Source organism: Ruditapes philippinarum, unplaced genomic scaffold (genome assembly GCF_026571515.1).
Source record: "Ruditapes philippinarum isolate M1 unplaced genomic scaffold, ASM2657151v2 ctg108_1_1_1_1, whole genome shotgun sequence".
Classification (NCBI taxonomy): domain Eukaryota; kingdom Metazoa; phylum Mollusca; class Bivalvia; order Venerida; family Veneridae; genus Ruditapes; species Ruditapes philippinarum.
The window spans coordinates 50,289-75,263 of NW_026855637.1; the positions used below are offsets into that span (position 1 = coordinate 50,289).

The 24,975-nt window shown below is 33.1% G+C and overlaps 1 protein-coding gene across 1 annotated transcript; it reads right to left on the minus strand.

The window, feature by feature from the left end:
* Positions 1-7,961: 7,961 nt before the first annotated feature.
* On the minus strand, positions 7,962-22,123 carry LOC132743977 (coiled-coil domain-containing protein 91-like). Its single transcript, XM_060732576.1, has 13 exons — positions 22,063-22,123; positions 20,056-20,106; positions 19,529-19,613; positions 18,468-18,676; positions 16,819-17,256; positions 16,269-16,370; positions 15,378-15,563; positions 14,373-14,465; positions 13,568-13,636; positions 12,220-12,306; positions 11,059-11,148; positions 9,915-10,028; positions 7,962-9,402 (listed from the first exon to the last, which is right to left on the minus strand). Exons 1-13 carry the CDS (start codon positions 22,075-22,077, stop codon positions 9,259-9,261), a joined length of 1,683 nt encoding a protein of 560 aa, XP_060588559.1. The 5' UTR covers positions 22,078-22,123; the 3' UTR covers positions 7,962-9,258.
* Between the last annotated feature and the right edge of the window lie 2,852 nt (positions 22,124-24,975).

A 24,975-nucleotide genomic window follows, 5' to 3' on the forward strand; every position in this document is an offset into this window, starting at 1 on the left:
CTCTCGAGATTATCGACACTTCCGGTTCTCATAATTTTCCTGGAAATGACGAAAATAGCAATAATGGCGGGAGAAATGTTTTTGTTGTCGTTTTCTTTCAGTAGACGACATTTGCAACATATTGATAGAGTATCGGCGATAAGAATCAAGTCATCGAAATGAGGGGGCAGGATACACCAATTATAGTGGTCGGGAATAAAGCAGATGTTTCAAACCGGGAAGTTCCGGCGGAAGTGGCCGATTCTGTCGTCTGCATAGACTGGGGATGCAAATATCACGACACGTCAGCCAAAAATACTGAACAAGCTTGTGGTGTATTTAGTGAAGTTTTGAACTGCATTCCAGCCCTGTTCGGAGAAAAAATTGTCTGTCAGAAAGAAACTGTACATTTGCCGAGGAGATGTAAAGAAAGAAGAAAATCTAAATTAAGATCATCAATTCAGTCGTTGGTCAAACTGATACAAGATAAATGCAGCTAAGAGAAAAAACGTAGTTGTATATAAAAGTGCAATAGTTATGCTTAATGTTTTAAATGAAAACAAATACCACGTGTTTCAAAATATTGTTTCAATGTTGGTATGCAATTCATTCTAAACGATATGAAAATAAACTTATACTTATCATCTTGCCAAATTTTTGTTAATGTCAATTTTATATATTTTTACTTTTCTATAAATTTCTCATCATTTGGAAATAACTTTTTGTTTCTTTTTTTGTTGTTGTTATTGTTGTTTTTGTATATTTGTACATGAAATCGTTTGTGTTGTAGATCAGTTTCCTGGTAAGAAATAAAAATTAAAAGTACAATTATGACTGAATAAGTATGTTGGCTTTTCTGTTCATTTGACCACGATTCGCATGACTTCTAATTGGGTAGAATCCGTTTGCAGGATACTAATCGAACAGAACAGAACAGTATACCAGTACCAATGTCGTGTGATATTCATGTTAGTGCATACATATCGAGTTTCAGTGTCTTGTGGTTTGTAATAGCACGGTGCGAAGAAATATAATCAGGGCGAACAACAAACCGAGCCATATCATACCACAAATACCCAAAATGAAGATAGATTTACATTTTTACGCGTAAATGAGATGAAAGGAACACTTTTTACAAACGTTGGTTTATATTTTGTATGCAATTCGTTGGCTAAATCATGATATATGTGATTCCGGGACGAACCGGAAGCATGTGCATTCTTAAATGCATTCAGTACGGGGGAGGGATAAGAACAGCGAGCGCGCCAATAGATCACCACCATTAATCCAATCATTGAATGAATCAAAGGGCTGCAAGCTCTGAGATATTTTCTGATCTTTTCAATCTAAATCGTACTGTATATATATATGTATTTTCCTGTGTAAGTTTATTTTTATGTACTATAATTCATCTTGCAAGGCACCAGAGTTTGATACATACGGAATTTTGCATAACTAGAGTTGCATCAAAAAATCATATATGTTCATTTTTTTATGACAGCCACACTTTAAAAAAGAATTAAACAAAAAGATGCTCAACTGTGATTTGAACTCCAGACCTCTCACACACTAAACGAGCGCATTACCCCTGCACCACGGAGAAGTTCTCCGATCTTCGATCAGAAAATACAAAAACGGCAGCCACACTTTATTCTTGCATATCATGACTACTTCCTTAAAGGGGCAACATTCGCTGCCGCGGCAGCGAGTATTTGTGGGTGTGACTAATCAGTGATGTAAAACTGTCTGTTATAAACCATGAGCTAAAAATAGAATGCAGTGTTAACCTGCAGAGAGAATGTAAACAAAACAGCTGATTTTACACAGGAGAGGTTTAATGGATGTTTTATATAACTCACAGATTAATCAGATTAATTAAAAGACATTATCAAGCCATCTTGTCCAGATATTATTTTTGAAGTCAGTTGTTTTTCATCAAGTCAGACAAGTATGTCCAAATCCAAAGGATGTGCCTTACATGGGACATTTCTTTTAAGAAAAACTGCTAAAAATGATCTTGACAGGAATTTAAAATATTTTTAAACTATTAATATATAAAAAATTTATACAAATGATAAACATTTGTGAAATGTAATTTTGACTACAAGATATTTACAACAAAATATAGTGTAAATGAAATATACCTGGAAGTTACTTTCACTGTTTTCATGAAGTTTAAACCATTTAAATACACGTTGAATCAGTACTTTGAAATTTAAAAAAAATCATAGATTAATGGATTATTGTAAATTTGTTGGATATAAATACTTTTTGATAAAGTAAGATCAGTAAAAGTTATTGTTTTTTCTTATCATGTATTCAGCATTCGAATGTGTCGTCTGCTGAAAATCTCCCTCCCTGAAATATATATCGTCTGCTACAAATCTCTCTCACTGAAATAAACACTGCCACGTGCATCTGTTTACTACTGAAGGTTCATGACCTGTAATGATCAGTTGGCTCCTCCCATGGAAATTCAAATTTCAAATTTGACAGCCAGTATTTTTTTCCAGAAACACACTTAACAAAGTTTTGTTTTGAATAATTTTGGTCAATCTATATCAAGAATATCTATGCCTACATACATGCCAAGTGTTATTTAAATGCATTTGGTAATTAATCTTAAATCTTTAAAAAAGGGTCCCTGAAGTGAAGCATGCATAAAATTAATAAGAAACCTGCCCTAGCGCCATCTGCTGGCTTTTATTGTCCAGTTGGGCCTTTAACAAAGACACTTAAAAAAGAATTAAACAAAAAGATGCTCAACTGTGATTTGAACTCCAGACCTCTCACACACTAAACGAGCGCATTACCCCTGCACCACGGAGAAGTTCTCCGATCTTCGATCAGAAAATACAAAAACAGAAGATCTATAACCAAATATTCATGGAATCACTTTAATACTCCCAAACATTTTATGTCCATAACGTTAGTAAAAAAATTTGCACAAATGGGTGGATCCTATATAAGGGAGGCGATTTGTTGTTTGTTATGTTTGACACGCCCTGGACTTTTAAACTAACAATGGGACATAACTACGGTGTTCCGTTTGGACAATTGTGACTTTTTATTTAGTATGTACCCGCCATGCACGATGGTGAAAACGCGATAGCACGATGGTGAAATCACGATGGTACGATGGTGAAAACGCGATGTAACATCGCGTTTTCACCATCGTATTATCGCGCCATCGCGATTTCACCATCGTGTCATTGTATTTTCATCATCGTACCATCGCGTTTTCACCATCGCGGTAACAGAGTAAATAAAAAATCACGACTGTCCAAACGGAACACCGTACATAACTCATCATTGATAGATCTAGACACATCCGTGCCATGGCAACTTCTATTAAAATGTAACACATCAGTATTGAGATAATTTTCCATTGCGAATATATAATTTAAAAACGCATGATTAGATTGTGATAGTGTCCGAACCCGTCACTTCATTATTTTCATAAGTATAAACCCATGTAAAGTGTAATTACATACTTATTTATTTAGACCATTGGACTGTGAATCCCGATCGGGCGACCCGGGTTCGATTACCGGACGGTGCAGGCCGCTTTCGTTGTGATTGACTATGAAATCCTTTCTATGGTCATTCGCACTGAACCTCTGTTCTGGCATGTACAGAAGTTTCAGTTCCTTGCGAAAGTGAAGGTATTTAGTACTGTTAAACTGCTCAATAGCCGTGACAGCAGGAACGATGCAGTGGCTGAACTGTGCCCTGGTCAATTCAATGTGGCTTAGTGCCGAGATCCGGAGTAAAAAACTACTAGCGTTCATGAAATATCTTATCTTCAGAAATCATAGGACACGATGTAATCATTTTGCATAATCATATCAAGTCCCACCCATTTATAAGAGTCGTGTGTAATTGCCTAGTGAAATATCTTCTTATTTTCCCAATTATGACAGGTTAGGAAATATGACGGGGAAAAATTGCAAAATTGGCTCTATTTGTAACTTATTCACCATGAACCACAATTGTTATCACCTGGTAATGACATCGAACACTCCAATACTAATTATTTTATTTCATTTATTATCATGGATACTCATTAAATTAACTTCGTATCTGCGTGTAACCAATCCTTTGATGCAAGGGTATGTAAAGATTTCTGGCCAATTAAATATTCATCTATCTATAATTCACTTTAACACAAAAGACATTTTCGTAAGTTTTTGATTTCGTGGATAGTCTATTTTTACAAAAAAAGTAAAATGCAATTCATGTAAATAAATGCAATAAAAAAACTTACAAAAATCCCTTACAGCAAACGAAATGCAATTTTGTTGGATCTTAAACTCTTGGAGTGGCGCATGTAGTATATTTATATGTCGAGACTTAAAAGACCTAGTATGTCTCAGAAATGATTTCATTTTTATTATTAATATAATTATGATTATAAATTGAACTTTTGCATCTTAAGTTTTGTAAGCAACTGGTTTAATTATTATAGTGAATTAGTATTTTGTATGAAAGTAAAAATACTACAATTTTAAATTGTGCTACCTTTACGACACATAAATGCATGATAAGCACTACTTATTCACTCATGCTTTTAATCCATTATTCAAAGGCTACTAAAAACATGTTTGACATGACTGTGTCAAGAATTCAACAACAAAAAATCCCTTGCTTAATGTTCCCTTAGGGTTTTCAACATTTTGTTGTGCTAACGATGAGGGGAAACGTGTATTTAACAACACCTGAGTGTTTCCAAACTTAAGTTATTAAAATATTAAGGCATGATTAATATCTTAAAATCAACAGACTTGTATTACTTTTCCTACAGTACAAGAAACAAAATATGAACATATATAAGGTGCTAAGATATGCATTTCCTTGGTACCAAATCCTCTTCTTTTAAGTTGTTGTTTTCCAAAGAGAGTGTTTTACACTTAGGTTCAGAATTTAATGATAATAACAACAAATTGCACGCTGATAAAGAAAATGGTCAAGAAAATTTAACCACAACTAAAGAATGTAGTCGTTTGAACCTATCCCCATTTCAAAGAGAAAAAAAAACAAACTAATCACAAATTTACATTAAAATATGTATTGGATTTCACAGTATCTAATTATCAAGTTCCCTTTATCCATTTGCATTTTGATATATACTCATTATTTGTATAATATGTTTGTAAACATGTATTTAATGCAATAAAATATGTTTAAACTAAACCCATTGCAAGACACAAAGTGCGTCATTTTATTCATAACAACAAATTAGTATATATACTGTATACAAATAATAATCAATAAACTTTGATCTATTTACTCTTAATATATGTCATTAAAATTTTCCCACGGGTTTGTAGTAAAACTGATAAATAAATGAGCCACGCCATGACAAAACCAACATGAGTTTGCGACCAGCATGGATCCAGACGGCACAGTCTGATCAGGATCCATGCTGTTCGCTATCAGTTTCTCTACTTGTTATAGGGCTTGTAAGCGAACAGTATGGATCCTGATCAGACTGCGCGGATGCGCAGGCTTGTCTGGATCCATGCTGGTCGCAAACGCATTATGTTGGTTTTGTCATAGCGCGGCTCAAATGTTATTCATGCCAGGTTTAATTCAGTTTTTTTGGAGATTTTACACCAAAGCTTGCTGAATTTGTAGTCAATTTGTCCAGGTTTTTATTTGGAATTATCTTTTTACAAGATAACGTATTTCAATATATCAAAATACAAAAAACTGACCTACCTACAGTATAGAAGTTTGTCAGATTTTACAAGAATGTAGGCTGGCCTTGTTCTTAACAGGACTAGTGGCAAAGGCTTACTTTTGGTGCTAGCAGGTAAGTGGGTTATGCAATTTGGGCGGTATTGTTTCATACATAGTACTCTTTCTATTGCAGTATTACGGTATAACCATGTTCATTCTACATATGGAACACTTTTTAAAATATGGTATAATAATATATTTTTGTGTCGCGTCTACAAGTAATGGCGACCTATAGGGACCACTTCTCCGTCGTCTGTCTGTCCGTCCCTCACAAAGCTTGTCCGGATTACTCCTCAGAAACTGCTCTTAAAATTTTATCCAAACTTTACTGTATTGATCAGTACCAAGTCTCGTTTTGCATATCGTTGGCATTTTCTGGTTCCATAATTTTTGTCAGAGTTATGGCACTTTAATTTTTAGCTAGACTTTTCGCAGAATAATCGAACTAATGCAGTCACCCATTTGTCAGCGTTTTTGCGTGTAAGCTTGTATCTCCATAACTACTGAAAGGAATTGATTGTAATTTCACACACTTGTGATTTGCTCTTTTGCATAATTATGCCCCTTTTTCGAATTAAAGATTCTTGGTTAAGTTTTTGCGTGTAGGCTGGAATCTCCAGAACTACTGAAAGGTTTGTGCCTTTCTTGTGACAATTTTATGCATTCATAATAATCAAGCAGTGATTTGCTCGATAAAACATCTTATTAATAACAAGCCTTTGTACCTTTTAGGACAATTTTATGTATTCATATAGGTAAGCATTATTAATCTCAATAAAACACCCTTGCGACAACTTTATCGAATAGACGAGCGTCGCTGTCCTCCGACAGCTCTTGTTATTTTTAAAGTTTGTCCGAACTACTCCTCTTACACCAATAATGCAATTTCAATGAAACTTTACAGGATTGATTGGTAGCTAAAGTACTTGCGCATATTATACGGTTCTCCGGTTGAATGATTTTTTGGCTGAGTTATGGTCCTTGAATAAAAGAAGTATTTGTGTTGCCAGCTACAAAGAAATTTGTCCGGACTAGTTCTCAGAAACTACTAGTGCAATTTCACCCAAACTTCACAGGAATGATCAGTACCAAATCTACTCATTTTAAGACACTGTCGATTAAAGTTATGCATTAGCATCCTTGGTCAATACTTGCACAAGACAACTTACTTTTGTTGAAATTACAATCTTCCTTTCCGAGAGAATGGAATAATGGAATAAAATTATAAGACAAAATCTATAAAGTCTTCAAAATGTATTGCACATCGATTAATCTTGGTTTTCTACAAAAATAATATATTTATACGACTCTATCATAGAAATTTCTCAATGAAAATACACATGAAAAATATTCAATATACTCTAAAATCATACACATTCAAAATGCAGCAAATATACAGAAAGAAAAGAAATACGGGAACCCTAGTACCAAAGAAATAAAGCTATTTCTAAAAAAGCGAATTATCTTTATAACTGGACAGTTGCCCTTTATCCCTCTAAAAAACTTTTAAAAATAACAATCATTTGGTGAAATTAACTAAAATTTGAAAAGTGGCCTTCGAGGCAAATGCCAATTAAAGGTCAATTTCATATTTCAATAGGTTAAAATGACGTTGTCTCCATGTGTCCATATATGATGGTTTAAGATTATACAATGGAAATCCTTGTTTACAGATAGGCAGTTTCAAACCTTAAAGCAGCATGCCTCCAGATTTATGCTAATATTCATGAAAATTTTGAAAATGTATCCAAAGATAAAATAATGTTAAATGAACAAAGACGGTAATTTAAACATTGCAAACGGCACTTACAATTAATGTAAATTACCAAAAAGAGGTCAAAACATGCAAAACGAAAACCATTTATGTGTTAGTAACACAGTAGAAATATGGTGATAAATACTGCACAGTCAGTCATTAATCACACATGACATAGAGGATATTTGTTTAGTTCAGTGTAAGATCGGAATATATTTCACCGAGTGAGCACCAAAAGGTATATTTCACGAGTGGCGCAGCCAGAGAGAAATATGAACTTTTGGTGTTCACAAGGTGAAATATATTTCGATATTACACTAAACTAAACAAATTTTCTTTTTATTATATGCATTGAAACGTTTTAAAAAGACATTAATAGAGGATATTGAATGAGTGTAAGTTCAATACTGAATTTATTGCACGAGTTGAATAATATTATTTTATTCAACGAGTTCAATAAATTCAGTAATGAACTAACACGAATTTAATATTCTATTTATCATATACCCAAAATAAAGATCGTTTAAAGTGAAATAAGAGTCATTTTTCATTAACGCGTCTATAGTATAACGCTAACATTTAGCGCGTCTTTACACTATGTTTGTATAACGCTAATGACGTCACGTCAAAATATATGCACGGCCGTGCAATACCATATTTACGGAGTCGCAAAATCGGCACGGGTGTGTGATAAAACATAATACTGAATGAAAAGTGCGCCAAATAATAATACAACGCGACGTCATTTACGACGTCACGTCATTAAGTTGGTACCCAGTACTGTGCACGCTGGTATTTCACTGAAACAACGTAAGGGGCTTAAATTCAAAACAGTGAAATTATAAAAGTGGTAATTTCACTGTTTCAAACAGTGAAATTACCAGTTTTTTATCACTGATATATTTCTATAAACCACCGAAAAGCATGTAATAAATGGAAATCAATACTTGAATTTTGAATCTTTTCAATATTTCTTTTTTTAAAAATCTTATCACATTTTTCTCAATTTTTCTTGAAATACTTTAGCTCATCTGAAGGCATGCAGCTTTAAAAGAATTTGATTGAATGGCATAAAATTGAATCTCAAAATTCTAACAAATTCATTAATACTGTATATCAAATGCTAAAATGAGTAACTTTATAAAATGTATCAAAATCGAACACCCCCAAATGGTGTATCATTTTTTAATATGCCATGTCTTTTTGTATTACATTTTGTCTTAAAAGATTTATTTAAACTATTTAACAATAAGTCCAAAAAATGAATCTGAGTATTGTAAAAAATTGGGATTTCTTTTTGGTGTGTCATACATGTAAACTTTGCACTAATGAATATCAATGTTGTTTTGGATGTTTGGAAATTCCGTCCCATGACTCCCATCATAAACCAGATCATTGTTCCCATTTTGCCCAATCGTTAAAAAGGTTTAACTAGCAGTAATGAATAAAGTAAATAAAAAATCACAACCACTTGACTTCACTTACATGTAAGACTTTCTGATAAGTCAAATTATAAAGAGAGGCCCCAACTTACAAAGTCAGGCCTTTCAATAAGATTAGTCATAACCTCTTATTGAGCCTTTCACATCAATTTGCATTCAATAACACGTAAGACTTTCAAACAAGTCAAAATATAAAACTTAACAGACCCCATGTGACAAAGTTCAAGCCTGTCAATAAGATTATGCATATAATTAAATCATATCCTCCAATTTAGCCACACCCCTTTAAAAGTTACACCTACAAAGGCCACACCTACTGAATAAACACACCTCCTCTGATCATGATTTATCTTTGCCAGTTTCTTTACTAAGTTCACTATCAGAACTAGAGTTATTTTCCATTAATAATGACAGCTGATGCCTTGCACTCTCCAGGAATAAATCCAGACTTACTAGCTGCCTTCTTTGTGTTGACCTGTCAGCCTGAAATATATCAAAGACAATAATAAATAATCATGCTGGGGGATAATTAAGCAGACAGACACAGAAGATACTAAATTATTGAAATCTTAGTACACTTTTCCCAAGGTTCATTTTCATGAAATATTTTGGCTTGTCTACGGGCATGCAGTTTTAAAAAAATCTGAATAATTGACATAATATTTTTCTATTTGGAGAGTTCAATAAATTTGTTATTGAATCTAAGACAATACAGTATTCTTTTACTTCCCTTTGTCATAAAAGCCAATATAAGCAGCAGAAGTAACTCTGAAAGACATAATCTAGCTGTGATACACACTTACTTCCCTTTGTCATAGAGATAAATTGTCAAAAGAATAATGCTGAAATTTCAATAAGTCATCTTCCTTATTAACTTCTATGCCATGTTTGTATTATTATTTTTTGTTTTGTTGATTGTTCACTCTTATGCCCTTAAGGGCCATGAGTCTTTGTTTATAAATAAAAAATAATAAATAAAAAATATACATGCTTACCTCCCTTTGTTGCTGCAGATATTGGTTCATATCATCTTTGACACATTGAGCAGTTTGCTGTACAGCTTCTCTAGAGTGTGTTTGTTCTTCTTTCAAAGCTTCTTTTAATTGATCCTAACAAACAAAATATAAATATAATATGATACTAACAAACAAAATATGATATTTACAGCAAACAATTCAATGCTTTTTTCGGTAGTTGGAATATTCATTTATTAGGGACCTTTATTACAAAGGTCATAACGAACAGCTACCATTACACTGGAAATCATTTTCAGAAAGCACTCAATCATTATAAATTTATGATGCAAAAACAAAGAAATATGTTCAACTTACTTTTGGACATTCAAAATGTTTTAACTATTAAAAAACCAAAAAAAACCCCAAAAAACAAAAAAAACTACTAGTATGTGTAACATGATTATCGAGAGAATGGTTGCAGTACAAGGGCCATTTCATCTCCTACCCAGGTCAATAGACACGTGCATACTTGTTCTTACAGACAAAGCTATACACTAAGTAATAGCTAGAAGTCCTATTCTTACCCAGCATTGGCCAGTAACCATTATAGTTTGAAATTATCAACTGGCTAACATTACACAAGCCTTTGCCCTTGTTCAATTTAGGCGAGGAGTATCCATACTTTGCCACAAATTCTTAGGAAATATGCTGTTTTAACTGTATATTGAGTCTTTAGTTTAAAACACTATCAACTACTTTTTCTATTCACACAAATACAAATTGTGTTACTTATTTCTCCTGTATATTTTTTATTCCTAACTTTTTGTACCGACATGCATCTGCACAAAATACTTGAAAGGCTGTGTTGCAAAGTTATAAAGATTTTTGACAGGTTATATAGCCCAATATAAACAGTTGTTGGTATATATAACCCAAGTCATCAGGCGAGAGTTATACTGCAAACAATCATTTATATACGGCCGAATAACCTGCCAAGAATGTTTATAATACAGCAAACTTCCTTTTTAGAGGAAAGAATAGATTTCTTCATAAAATTACAGGAGCCATGTGTATAAATCTATACAAATGGTATGATTAGCCAATGAAAAGCAACATTACAAACATGCAATATTATAAATAGATATATAAAATAACTAAAAAATTTATTTATCTTCATAACTACCTGATATTTATCTTTTTGTTCCTTTAATGCTGCTTCCATTGCATTTCTCTGTTTTTCCATCTCAGATGCAAGATTCTTTTTAAATGTGTCCTAAAATTATGAATATATAATCATGTACATGTATATAGTAATGTGCCAATGTGTACCAACCTAAATGAAATATTTACAAAATTTACACCATTTGCTGTAATAGTAGAATTCTTGTTACATGTATAAGTAATAGAAAGAGCATCAGAACACAAGGTTATCAGCCATGTACAAACATGTCTCCAAACTATGACACAATTTAATGTTGTCAGACATGTGAAAGTGAAATCTAACGATATTCAAAGTTACAACCAAGTTTGCCTAAATATATGTTCAGATATAAATCCCTTAGTCTGCTGGCAGAAACTGATTCTACCAATGTGACCAGTTCAGACCATGGTAAGCTGGCTTGTTTGTGCCATCTGTTTAATCGTCTGCACTATTCGCTAATCAGTCAGTAAATATTTTAAAATTTATCTAATAATGAGAAATGGTTTGTCTGAACTAATAGATGGACAAGTTTGTTATAGCATGGTAAGGATTAAGATAATCCTGACATAAAGTCTAATGAAACAAGTATGAAGTAATAATGAAGCATACAAATTCCCCCAGTACCGAGCTTTTCTAAACTGTATACACCTGCAGTCAGGCCAGACTCTACTGTTCACTATTCCATATCAGTATAGAGCTTTCATCATCAGATGATAAATATTGATGATACACTGATATATCAATAATTACTTAATTTAAATATTCATCACTTGTCTGTAATGCTTTTCTATACATGTTTAAATGCTTTAAGTAAAAAGCATGTTCTTTTTCATACATGTTTCATGTTTATTAATGCCCACTGCATGATTTCCGTTGACCATTTTTTTTGTCATCACTGCTATGAATTATATGCTTCTTCATATATTATTATTATTTAGTGAAAAGTATCGATTTTTTTACATTGTGAATTGATTATTAATAAACAGAAAAATATCATTTCTCTCAATGACAGCTCTAGTTAAGTATCGTTAAATTAAGAAACAAAACTCAAAATGAAAGTACAGCACATATATGACACAAAAATCGGTCAAATAAAGGTATTAGAAATAGTCATTACATATGCAACTTCAAACTTTCACTAACCTGCTCTTTTTCAAGCATTTCCTTTGCCTTTTGTTGCTCTTCTACAATCACTTTTTCTATCTCTTTTCTAGTTACTTCCTTTTCTTTCTGTAAATATTTATAACTCAAGAATAGTATGGCTAAAAAAAGTACAAATGTTTAAGTCAAGGGACCAACTGCCAAAAACACCAGATTTTCCATAAAGGATGTTTTTCGGGATTTTTTCATATAGACATATAGGCAGAATTAAAACTGTTCAATAGAAATTCTTTAAACTTCTTCACAAAATGCTCTTATGGCACTAAAATAACTACCATTCTATGCAAGTTTGTTTAAAATCTGTTGAGAAATGGAAGAAACTGTATGTGCCTAGTTGCCAATCAACTTGCCAACATAACCCGCCAAGATTCATCACTCTAATTACCAGATTTAAAATCCACATTTAAGTCCCAATTATGCTTTGTTTGTTTAAGTTTAAAGCCAATTTTGTCATAATAGACACAATGTCCAAGATCAATTGTCATTGGCATGTAATAATGTATCCTGTTAGAGTATATCATGTTAGTACAACATGTATATCAAGTTATAGTTTATTAGGTTATAGTATATCATGTAAGCACATCATGTCATGATGTTATAGTTTATTAGGTTATAGTAAATTATGTAAGCACATCATGTCATGATGTTATAGTTTATTAGGTTATAGTAAATCATGTAAGTACATCATGTCATGATGTTATAGTTTATTAGGTTATAGTAAATCATGTAAGTACATCATGTCATGATGTTATAGTTTATTAGGTTATAGTAAATCATGTAAGCACATCATGTCATGATGTTATAGTTTATTAGGTTATAGTAAATTATGTAAGCACATCATGTCATGATGTTATAGTTTATTAGGTTATAGTAAATCATGTAAGTACATCATGTAATGATGTTATAGTTTATTAGGCTTAAGTATATCCTGTTAGAATGTATCCATTTTTAATGGATCACATTATAGTATATCATGTAGAGAATATCATGTTAGTACATCTTGTTTATTAGGTTATAGTATATTAGGTTGTAGTATATTAGGTTATTGTATACCATGTAAGTATTTCATGTTACTATAATATGTTTGTATATACATATAACATTAATAATTGTTATTAAATCAAGTTACTATGCCATATTTCTACATCATGTGACTTTATCAAGTTAATATATTTATTATTATTATAATACTTTTTATTACTTTTTTTATGTCACATGTACTTTATCATGTCGCTATATTCTGTTAGAATCAAAATTTTAGAGTCAGTCTGGACAAGTTTCTAGTACATACTTAAGCAATATTAGTTACAATGAAACCCCTATACAATACCTGTAATTCTTCCTTGACCATTTCTTCACATTTTATTCTCTGTTCTGCTAAAAGGGCATCACACTCTTCCTGTAAGATTTGTACAATGAAATAAAATGTATACATTTGAATAAAACATTTTGTCATTAAAATTTTAATTGAAATTTCATCATCATTAAATTGTATATGGGAATGAGGAAAAAGTATTCTATGATTGTATCTAATTAGTCTAAATAAATAAACAAAGTGTATGTTAAAATATTGTTATTATGTCAGATAGGAAATGATATTTTCAAGCCATAGAGACAATCATACAGCTAATTTGCTACAACAATATTGATAATACAAATATAATGTTGTTCTTTTACAGTAATCTTTATAATTATGCAGGTACATACTTTCTGAAAGTACAATTTTAGAAAAAAAACTTTCCCTTGTGACTTTTGCATTAGAAAAGTATTTGATATTAATTTTTTATAATCAAATTCCGTAAATGATCAGCATCCACACATAAGTTGCAATAAAGGTTGACTATTTTTCTTTATATATAAAATAAGTTAAAAAAGTGAGTGCCTAACACTGGTTCAAAGAGTATACCACTAATCTGGTAACTCAGCCTTGAATTTGGGACAGTCCATTCAAAGTTGAAGGGATTTCAATATCAAAATACAAACATTAAGTTATCAACAGCACAGACGAAGGTCAGACTGTACAGACGTGCACAGAGGTAGCAAAGGCTGGTCACTTTTGGTTCCAGCTGGTGAAGGTTTAAAGAATATAAAAGCAGCATTCATTGATGTAAAAATAATATTTACAAGTATGGTACCTTTTGTTTTAATTTCATTTCGTCTACACTTTTTTCTATCTTTTCTTCATTTTTCTTTCTTTCTTCTTCTTGTAAACTATCAAATTCTTCTTTCTGAAATAGGGAAAAAACAGTGCAATATCAAAGCTTTATCACATCTATAGTCAAAGGTGTCTTGTCATAACAGTAAAATCATTATTTATACTTAGCAATAAAACAGTTTACAACAGGGAGGTCTGTCACATGAGGTAATTCTTTTATGGTTCCCCTTTTAATTTTTTAAAAACATTTTAACATTTTATCTAGTTTTTTTTCGTCACAGCTATGCTAGGATGCTAATTAAATGGCAGTTTTTTAGTGGGTTGGAATCAAGTGCCTACTTAAGTCATACAAAATGCACAGATGAGCACCTGAGTTGTTTTTTCTACACATAAGCTGGTAAGGTGCATAACAATCTCTACCACAAAAAAAAACAAAATGAATGAAAAAAGGAAGAACTAGAAATGTGTCCATAGGACACGGGTGCCCCCACCGCGCCACTGTTCTGTCAATCTTTTTACTAAGTCAAGGGAAATAACTCTACAAATACTGGATAAATCCACAAGCGAAACCCCAGGTGCAAATCTAAATATGCTGAGCAACCTGCCCATAAGGTTTAATGACTCTATGTCAAATCCTTTTTGAGTAACTTGCGACACAAGTTGAAAACTGCAAAAATTTTCTAAGTCAAGGGCAATAACTCTAAAAATACTAAATAAATCCAGAAAAAAATACCTGGTGCACAACTGCACATGCTGATCAATATTCCTGTGAAGTTTCATGACTCTAGGTGAAATACTTTTTGAGTTACGTGCGACACAAGTTGAAAATTGCAAAATTTTACAAAGTCAAGGGCAATAACTCTGAAAATACTAAAAATATCTAGACGAAAATACCCAGATTGCACAACTACATATGCGGACGGACAAGGGTAAATCTAAATGCCCGCCACTAAAGTGGGGCACAAAAAAGGAAGTGTTAACTTACCTGTGTTTTTAAAATTTCCCTTAATCTGTTAGTTTCTTCTTTAAGCCTGTCAGACAACCGTTGCTCATTTACCTCCCTTTGTTGTTGGATTGTTGTGTTAAGCAGACATTTATACTCCTCTACAACTATACTCAAAGTTTCATGGCCAGCTTGTCTTAATTCTTCAAGTTGTTTTTCATGTTTGGACTGAAATATATAAAAGCAACATTTTGGACAGTCATATAAAGAAATATAATGTTGGTCAATCTTGCCAGAACCAGTTTTAAGCTTCCTTTACTGCCAACATTTTATTTAGATTATTACAAAGCCAAAATGCCTTGTACAGCTTCACTTAAACGTCTATTCTGCAAATTTAGCAAAGATTTAAGTTGAGATTGCTTTTGATTGATAGATGTCATAGATCAATCATTAGACACTTGTGCACTATAGGTCATAATAAAAAAATGAGTTGAAGGTTTTCTAAAAGGTAAAATAGGCATGGTTAAATTAAATTCTAACTGGTTTGAACTTGATGATTCTTGTCTAACAAAACATACATTGTATTTGAAATTCAAATCACAAAAGCTATTTTTTTTTCTTGTTTCATGTCAAACCAACAGTATAAGCCATATGGTGACTTTCCAGCTTTACTGGTGGAAGTGCCATTCATGCATTATTTCAGATACAAATGAGCACCTGAGACGAACCACTAATGTTCTGTAAGCTTGCTGGATATCTTCCTCACATGACAGAATCCATACAAGATATAAACCAAAGTACCTACATGACCAAATCCAAAGTCTGTGTCAGGATACAAACCAACAGAGGTGAGGGGCAAGTGGTTTGAAGTCAATGACCTTAACCACTCAGTCCCTACAAAAGTTTTATTATTGTAAACGAGAATATAATTACCTGTAACTCATCATAGTTTTGTTTGGCAGCTTCTGCAAGTTCATGGGCTCGAGCAAGATCCTCTGACAATCGTGCATTTTCTGACAACTGCTTCTCAAGATCCTATAAAAGATGGATTTCTTAAATAAATGAGAATTCTAATCAACTGGAGTTACATTGTCTTAATAAACACAGTGTATTCTCTTCAAAAATTCTATTGAAAATTGTGCATTTAATAATCATTGTCTCCAACATACAGTCAACAGGTTTATGTAGAGACATCATGTATGCATTATTTCAGATACAAATTATGGACACCTGAATAGAATACTGATGTTCCGTAGGCTAACTACATTTCACTTAATAATACAGATATCCATTAGTATATTTTTGGTGGGTTTTAAGTCATACCCACACTGTAAACAATAGGTAATATGGCAACTTTCTAGCTTAACTGGTGGAGGACGTGCCCCTTTGCATTTTTCAGACACGAGTTGGCACAAGAGTAGAACCACTGATGTTCTGTAAGGTAGCATTTATTATAAATATAAAGGTACATGCATCAAGTTACCTTTTGTAGAGAATCTTTCTCCTCATTAGCTTTTTGCAGCATTGCTTCCTTTTCAGATAGTTCACTTTCTCGATGAGAGACAGTTTCATTTCTCACAACCTCATTGGCCACATTTTGAGCAGACGCAGGAATCTGATTGGCTCCTTCGATATTTCTTGAGGACTGGTCTAAACTAGGTTCTGCATTGGATATTTGTTCTGTGTTTACTCTTTGAGAAGGCATATTTTGGTTTTCTACAGTTGGTTGGCTGGTATTTTCAGCTCCAAGTCTTAGTACAGGAGAAGTGTTTAAAATGCCAGCTGCAAGGTCAAGCCCACTGATGTCTGGCATTTGTTCAACACCATGTGACTGAAAACTGGCTCCTGATTGGTTGTTTGAAGCTGATCTGAAACTCCCATCCAGTATATCATTAGCAAGGTTGATATTGTCAAGATCCAGCTAAAATAAAGATATTAAAATTGACTAATAAGTAACATACAAATGTTAACATCAAAATAAAAATCCTATTTCATTGCAGCATCAAACTAGAAATGTGTCCATAGGACACGGATGCCCCCACACGCCACTGTTCTGTCAATCTTATGACTCTAGGTCAAATATTTTTTAGACTACATGTGCCACAAGTTGAAAACTAAAAATCAACAAAGTGCCATAATTCTGTAAAATTTGGTCGCAGCAAAAATTCCTTCCTTCACTACCATCTACACATTAAGGTTGTTCATCCCTGGAAGTTTAAGCAAAATCTGCCATCCGGTTCAAGAGGAGTTGCGTTCACAAAATTTCTTTATGGTATATAGTGAAAAAATTAACAAAGGGCCATAATTCTCTTAAATTTGATCGCAGCAAAAATACCTTCCTTTACTACAATCTACACATTAAGGTTGTTCTTCCTTGTAAGTTTAAGCAAAATCTGCCATCCGGTTTAAGAGGAGTTTGCGTTCACAAAATTTCTTTATGGTATATAGTGAAAAAATTAACAAAGGGCCATAATTCTCTTAAATTTGATCGCAGCAAAAATTCCTTCCTTTACTGCCATCTACACATTAAGGTTGTTATTCCCTGTAAGTTTAAGCAAAATCTGCCATCCGGTTTAAGAGGAGTTGCGTTCACAAAATTTCTACATAGTATATAGTGAAAAAATCAACAAAGGGCCATAATTCTGTTAAATTTGGTCGCAGCGAAAATTCCTTCCTTTACTACCATCTACACATTAAGGTTGTTCATCCCTGTAAGTTTAAGCAAAATCTGCCATCTGGTTTAAGAGGAGTTGCGTTCACAAGATTTCGGGACGTACGGACAGACGTACGGACGGACGGACAGACGGACGGACAAGTGCAACGCTATATGCTCCCACTTTGTGGGGGCATAAAAAGGAGAGAATATAACCTAGAATGATTTATATTCTGACATTTACTAAAAAGAATTGAGATGAAATTTTTTAAAAGGTATTTTGATGTAAAATGAGCATTTATGACATAAGAATTTTCAGTAAAGTACTGTGACAGCACACATAAATAGTCCATCAACAACATTAATTTCATCTCTAACATTTGTTTGTCCATTTCCCTAGAAACAGTAGCTTCATCAGAATTTTTATCTTTTTTTTTTGGCACATGTATTTAAAAAATGTGCTCAATTATTTTATTTACCTCAACTGAGTCTTGAAGTCCGCCTAGATCTGGTTCTTGCTGGATCCCAGCCCCTGCTACCGACCCTTCTTGTCCTCCAACATCGACTGGAGGAATGCTAGCCTGAGCGCTCCCAGCCACATCCAGTGTGAGTGGGTTATCTAAATGCTGCGGGAACCGGTTCTGGCCACATAACAAATCTGGCTGCACATTACTGGTACCTTGAACAGCTTAAATGTAACAATAAAACATATCTTAAAATTGTTTAATGCTTAGACTTTTGAACATGAAAGCAAAGATTGCGTCTATACATTTACTGTATGCACAGACAGGAGACACATAGATAACATGCACGGCTATGCTCTGTGCGTTATGGTACTACTAGTGCCATGCAGAAAACTTTTAAGGTCAGGAAAAGGAACAATTTTGGACAAAATCATGCTAACATAATGGAATTTGGTAAAAAACCTACAATTTTTATAAACAGAAAAAAAAACATGTGTAAAAATTCCATTGATTTAAAGATGAGATATAGCATGCATGTTTTAAAACGTATACAAATTCTACATCTTATGTTCAAAAGTGGGTTTGATTCCAGTAAGTCTGTATAAAACGAACACTGTTAAGGGTTTATACTTAGAAACATATGCTAGAAACCATAATCGGGTGGTTACCTCATGAATGGATCACACGGCTGAAAAGGGGATTTCTATTTCAATTGAAACTGTCCACTTAAAATGTGTTGAAAATGCAAAAATGATAGAACTTAACTCATAAAATATGCAATAAGTCTGAATGTTGAACTTTTATCTGTGAGAGACAATTTCAACTTAAGATTAAGAACAGCAATGACTCAACCACAGTCAAATCAAAACTAACTTCAGCTACAGTCTATAAGGAGCAATTTTCTACTAAATGGCGCTATAATACATGTGAGTTTGAATAAGAAGCTTATCTTTTATGCTGTGTACATGTATATACTGTGAAAAAAAAGAAGTTGTATTGACTTGATAACTTTGTATGTTCTTAGAATCAAAAGTAAACCCCAGGTTACCCTGTATTGCCTGAAACTAAATACTTACCAGGAGCAAACATTGCAGCCCAGACATTTGGTGCAGCCTGTCCAGCAGGATTTTCCTGTGCTGGTACATTCACAGGATCAGCTGCCTAAAATAAAAGAAAAAATCTGTTCGCAAAAGAGTCACAGTTACAGTTATTAATGTTTCATCCGTATTTAAAAAGAGTGGGTTTTTTTAGAATCTTTATTAAGGATGCTCACTAGCCATTAAATCCTGGGGGTCATTTTGACCAGCATTGACTAAGTTTTACTAACTACAAGGCCAAATGTGCATGATTTTAACAAAATTTGACCCTCCAGTTAAAATCCTATGGGTCAAATCAGGTCTTTTGGAAATTTGAAGGGTCATGCAATGAGTCATTTCAAGGGTCAAACGGATACCCTATTTATTATTTACAATGTAATAAACATCTATCTTTACTATTGAAACACTTAAAACAAAAAAGTTACATTAATTTTAAACCAGAGTAACTAGATAATTATAATTTCAAACAGGTCTAAAAATGAATCAAAACGAAAAAAATGTCTTGCCTCAAAACCTCCAAAGTCTCCAAATTCATCATCATCAAAGCCATTGTCATCCTGAAAATTATTATACACTTGATTTAATGGACATTGTTGTTTTATCTAAATACTTTGATAATAACATTATATAATCTAAAACCTACCAATAATGATCATTACAATGTTTCATACATGTGAACTTTTTTCAATGATCAAGTGGGAGATTTTTCTTCAAAAAAGATGGAGATTTTAGAATTTGCAATAAACAAAGAAGAAAGTTCTGACATCAAAAAGAGGGAGATTTCTTTAATTTGTGAAAATACCCCTTATTTTAAGAAAAATCTTTGACAACATGGCTGCAGAAAGTGGGAGTCTCCCGCTAAATGTGGGAGAGTTCACATACATGTATGATGTTTTCATCAAATTATCAAATCAAAATAATTAATAAGTTAGAGAACAACTTTTATTTTCCATAAATAACCTTTGCAGTGTTGGGTAAAATCTTCCAGCCCAAGTTTGGGTCAAAATTATAAATATACAAAAATATAATTAATAATAAGTAAATATTGCAAAAAAAATAAAAAAAATAAAACTTTAATTAGTGTTGAGCTTATTTCTTCAACCAGTATGTTGCTGTTTTTTATATTTAATGAATTAATAACAGCTGGTGTACAAGGGCTTGGGTTGTTGATATCTACATTGCTGTCTAAAAACACATACATGTTATGAGAATCACTCACTGTTACTTAAACAATATGATAAAATACAATAATAGAATATTAAACATGCATTAAAGTTATCATACACTTTAACACTACAGTGTTCATGATAATAAGTTATCTTTTCTTGAGGATAAAATCTAAATTTGATGATATTTGCTCGACTTTTTTCCATTCAAAAGTACTGGGCTGTTCATACGGGGAAGTCCAAGGACGGGGACCACGAAGTGGGCCTGGGTTTTGGCTTGCCCAGCTGTAGATAAACATAGGGCAGTGTCTTTGTTCATGATTTTTTTAAAAAAAAATTAAGCAGTTTTCTCCTAAATGTTTGCTTTCCTTTTTCAAAAAAAATACCGTTATGATGAAATTGTCACACAAATTTAAGGGAAATATACTTTCCTCTTGCCTGCGACTTTCATTTAGGAGTGCTATTTTGTAGGGATTCCCTTGCAAGAAATGTCTATTCTATAACTTTGATTCAATCTAAGACAGATACGATTTTAATTACATCTATCTGTTACAGGGTGAGAAAAATGTGTAGCCTGACTGGGACTTGAACCCGGGACCCTTGGAATACCGTTTTGCGGCTCTACCGACTGAGCTATCCGGCCGCTTACACATCTTCTCCCCTAAATAGTGAACAGTTTGGAACCGTGACATACTCCCCTGCTATATTGAAATTCGTTTTCGAATTTCACAGAGTTACAGAGCAATGTAAATTAAACTTTGAGCTATATTAGTTATGGTCCCCGTTGGGCACCAAACGTTACAGGGTGAGAAAAATGTGCAGCCTATCTGGGACTTAAACCCGGAACCCTGAAAATACCATTTTGCAGCTCTACCAGCTAAGCTATCCGGCCGCTTACACATCTTCTCCCCTAAGTAGTAAACAGTTTTAAACCGTAACATATCTATCTTCCATTAATGTCAAACAACTTGCGGGGACATAGACTAGGGGGCATAGACTTGTCTGCGCAAGGAAGTAAAAATGCATGACCATCTATACATCTGAGTTACAGTTTTTGAAGTTTAAGGAGTGAAGCATGTCCGTGACACTAGAGTTCTGACCATAATCTAGCTTGAGCCACATTTATAGACTGTTCTACGCTTTATCATCATAGCATTATCCGAAATTTTTTGTCCGAAAACATACCTCTTTTCTCAAAACTACGAGTCCTTAAACAAAAGAACATGAATTTTCATTTTAATATAAAACTATAATCTAGATTGAATTTGGTAACTGGACTGCATAAATAAAATTTACTTAGTTCACTGACGTCATAAATAAATAAAATTAACAAAGTTGACAACAAACCAAGGGCGCCGCCATCTTTTTTTGTTTAACAAGCGACACTAAATTTTATGCGGTTCTAATCATTTTAATCATCGCAAGATGGATGTAGGTTGTATCGTGGACAAATCAGTTCTCAAACCTTTAAGCAGTCAACAGGTAATTTAGTTAAAAAAATATATTTTATAGAAATTCTTCGCATATGTCCTTTACAGGGTCATTCAAATTTCTATTTGAAAGACCCTGTCTTTATGTAACATTTATATAGCTAGGCTGAAATTCAACAGTAAAAACAGCTCTATTTACATCTTGGAAAAGTACAACCCTCTTATAAAAAAAAAAAAAAAAAAAAAAAAAAAAAACTGACATGGCCTCTGAAAATAAAGAACCTGATCTCAATAAACGTCTTGAAGAATCTGTGAAATTCTACTGTTTAGTTTAGCCATTGAAGTGATTGTCATAATTATTATGTCTATCACATGATATTGAAGTAACCTAAAGGTATCTGCGACGTTAAGATTTTTTTTGTTCTAATATTCATTTTCACGGTTCATTTTTTTCAATTTGCCAGCCTCATATATATTAGCATTGATACAGAAAAATATCATAGAAAGGCAAAGCTAGGATAGTTTGCCTTGTCTGACAATGGTTTTATATTGTATTCAAGTTCAACTTATACAGTGTACTTAGAGTATTTGCTACTACATGTACATGCATAATTGATTTTGTTTTCTTGCTTGAATTTTTTCAATTTCAAATTTAAAAGTCATTATTTAAAGGTTTAAAATGAACCGCGTCATGACAAAACAAACATAATGGGTTTGCGACCAGCATGGATACAGATCAGCCTGCGCATCCGCTATCAGTTTCTTTACTTGTTATAGAGTTTGTAAGCGAACAGCATGGATCCTAATTAGACTGCGCGGATGAGCCGGCTGGTCTGGATCCATGCTGGTCGCAAACCCATTATGTTGGTTTTGTCATAGCGCGGCTCAAATAGAGATTAGAAAAGCATTCTCTTCACATTGGAAAATTTGAATGGTGTGCTGAATGTTGATTGCCTAGCTTATTAAAAATGTCTCGCTGATCGTTGATTTTCTATGCTTAAATTGTATTGAAAACAAGTGAATATGGAATGTAGAGCTGATTGTCGATTTTCTAGCCTAACATTGGTCATTTTCAATGTCTAACTGATTGCCGATTGCCTGACTGAACATTCATTTTGACAAAGGAATTTTGAAAACTTAGAATGTGTTTGATAAACTGCAATTAAAGTTTGTTCAGTTCCAAAGATAACTTCATATAATCACATGTATTTAAAACGGCAACGTGATTGGTTCCTGTTACAAAAAGGTATAAGGAATAAATGTCATAATATACCCAACACTATAACAAATTTATCCCCGTACCGGGAATGTTAACGAATGTCACATTTTAGTAATATCTGAAAACTACATTATACAATATTAATGCGCATCAATTTGTACATAGTTTACATGACTCGGCATATTAAAATGGATTTATTCACCAAAAATATTTCCTGAATTGATTCTATATTGTCTTACAAATAACATCCCACTGAATTCTCTTTTTTGTTATACTTTTTAATAGTCTTTTTTATTTTAATAGTCTGATGCATGAATAATGTTAATTTGCCTATTGACGTTCAACATTTTATTGACGTTTAACATTTTATTGACGTTTAACATTTTATTGACGTTTAACATTTTATTGACGTTCAACATTTTATTGACGTTCAACATTTTTTTGACGTTTAACATTTTATTGACGTTCAACATTTTTTTCCGAGACCAAGATAACGCACTTAAGTTAAGTCAACTAATTGTTTTCGGCTTATTGGTCTCGAGTTGTAATAGTTATAGTATATGAAACGAGTTAGTTACGGGGGTATAACAGTGGCTGGGACGACATCGAGGAATGTTTCTGCAAAAAAAAAAAAAATGCCGACAAAGAAAAATATATACGTATATATATATTTTTTTTTCTTAATTAAACGAGCTATTTTGTCGACTTAAATTATAGCGGATGCATATAACCATGTTTTAGTTTTCTGCAAGATCAAGCAATCGAGACTTTCCCGTTTCCAGATTGTCCATGCTCACAACGGCATGTATTCAGTGCTGTGTTGCAGCTGCAGGCAAACAAGTTGCTCTTATGTTGTAGCTGTAAAAAGTTGCTGTTGTGTTGCAGCTGCAGGCAAACAAGTTGCTCTTATGTTGTAGCTGTAAAAAGTTGTTGTTGTGTTGCAGCTGCAGGCAAACAAGTTGCTCTAATGCTGTAGCTGTAAAAAGTTGTTGTTGTGTTGCAGCTGCAGGCAAACAAGTTGCTCTTATGTTGTAGCTGTAAAAAGTTGTTGTTGTGTTGCAGCTGCAGGCAAACAAGTTGCTCTTATGTTGTAGCTGTAAAAAGTTGCTGTTGTGTTGCAGCTGCAGGCAAACAAGTTGCTCTTATGTTGTAGCTGTAAAAAGTTGTTGTTGTGTTGCAGCTGCAGGCAAACAAGTTGCTCTTATGTTGTAGCTGTAAAAAGTTGTTGTTGTGTTGTAGCTGTATAAAATTGCTCTATATTTAAAATTTAGTTCATTATTGTTATATTTTCCTGTTTTCTTTTTCCAGAATCCAATATTTATAGCTTAAAACGGCGTAAATATCTTTTTGATGACTACACTACGCCTCATAAGAATATACTGACGCATAACAGTTATGCACGACTGATTTAAAAAGGTGGAATGGGTATTGCCCCATGATGTAGCAGTTAAATCATCGCCAAGAGAGTTGTTTCAAACCCGATTCACATGCATTGACTCAACTTTACTCAATCGTTTAGATTTAACTATTTTTACAAAATATATGCAGTTCAGTCATCCGAAGATAAATGTATTATTTATACAGGAGTTTTTAAGGAGTCGAATGTACATT

Bases quoted from the DNA above. Each gene is read 5' to 3' on its own strand.
- LOC132743977 (XM_060732576.1), bottom strand. The intron at 13,637-14,372 runs GTACCATACTTG...CAAATCTTACAG, and splicing joins AAATGAAATTAAAACAAAAG to GAAGAGTGTGATGCCCTTTT. The intron at 10,029-11,058 runs GTAGTTATGAAG...TTTGTTTGTTAG, and splicing joins AACAAAAAGATAAATATCAG to GATCAATTAAAAGAAGCTTT.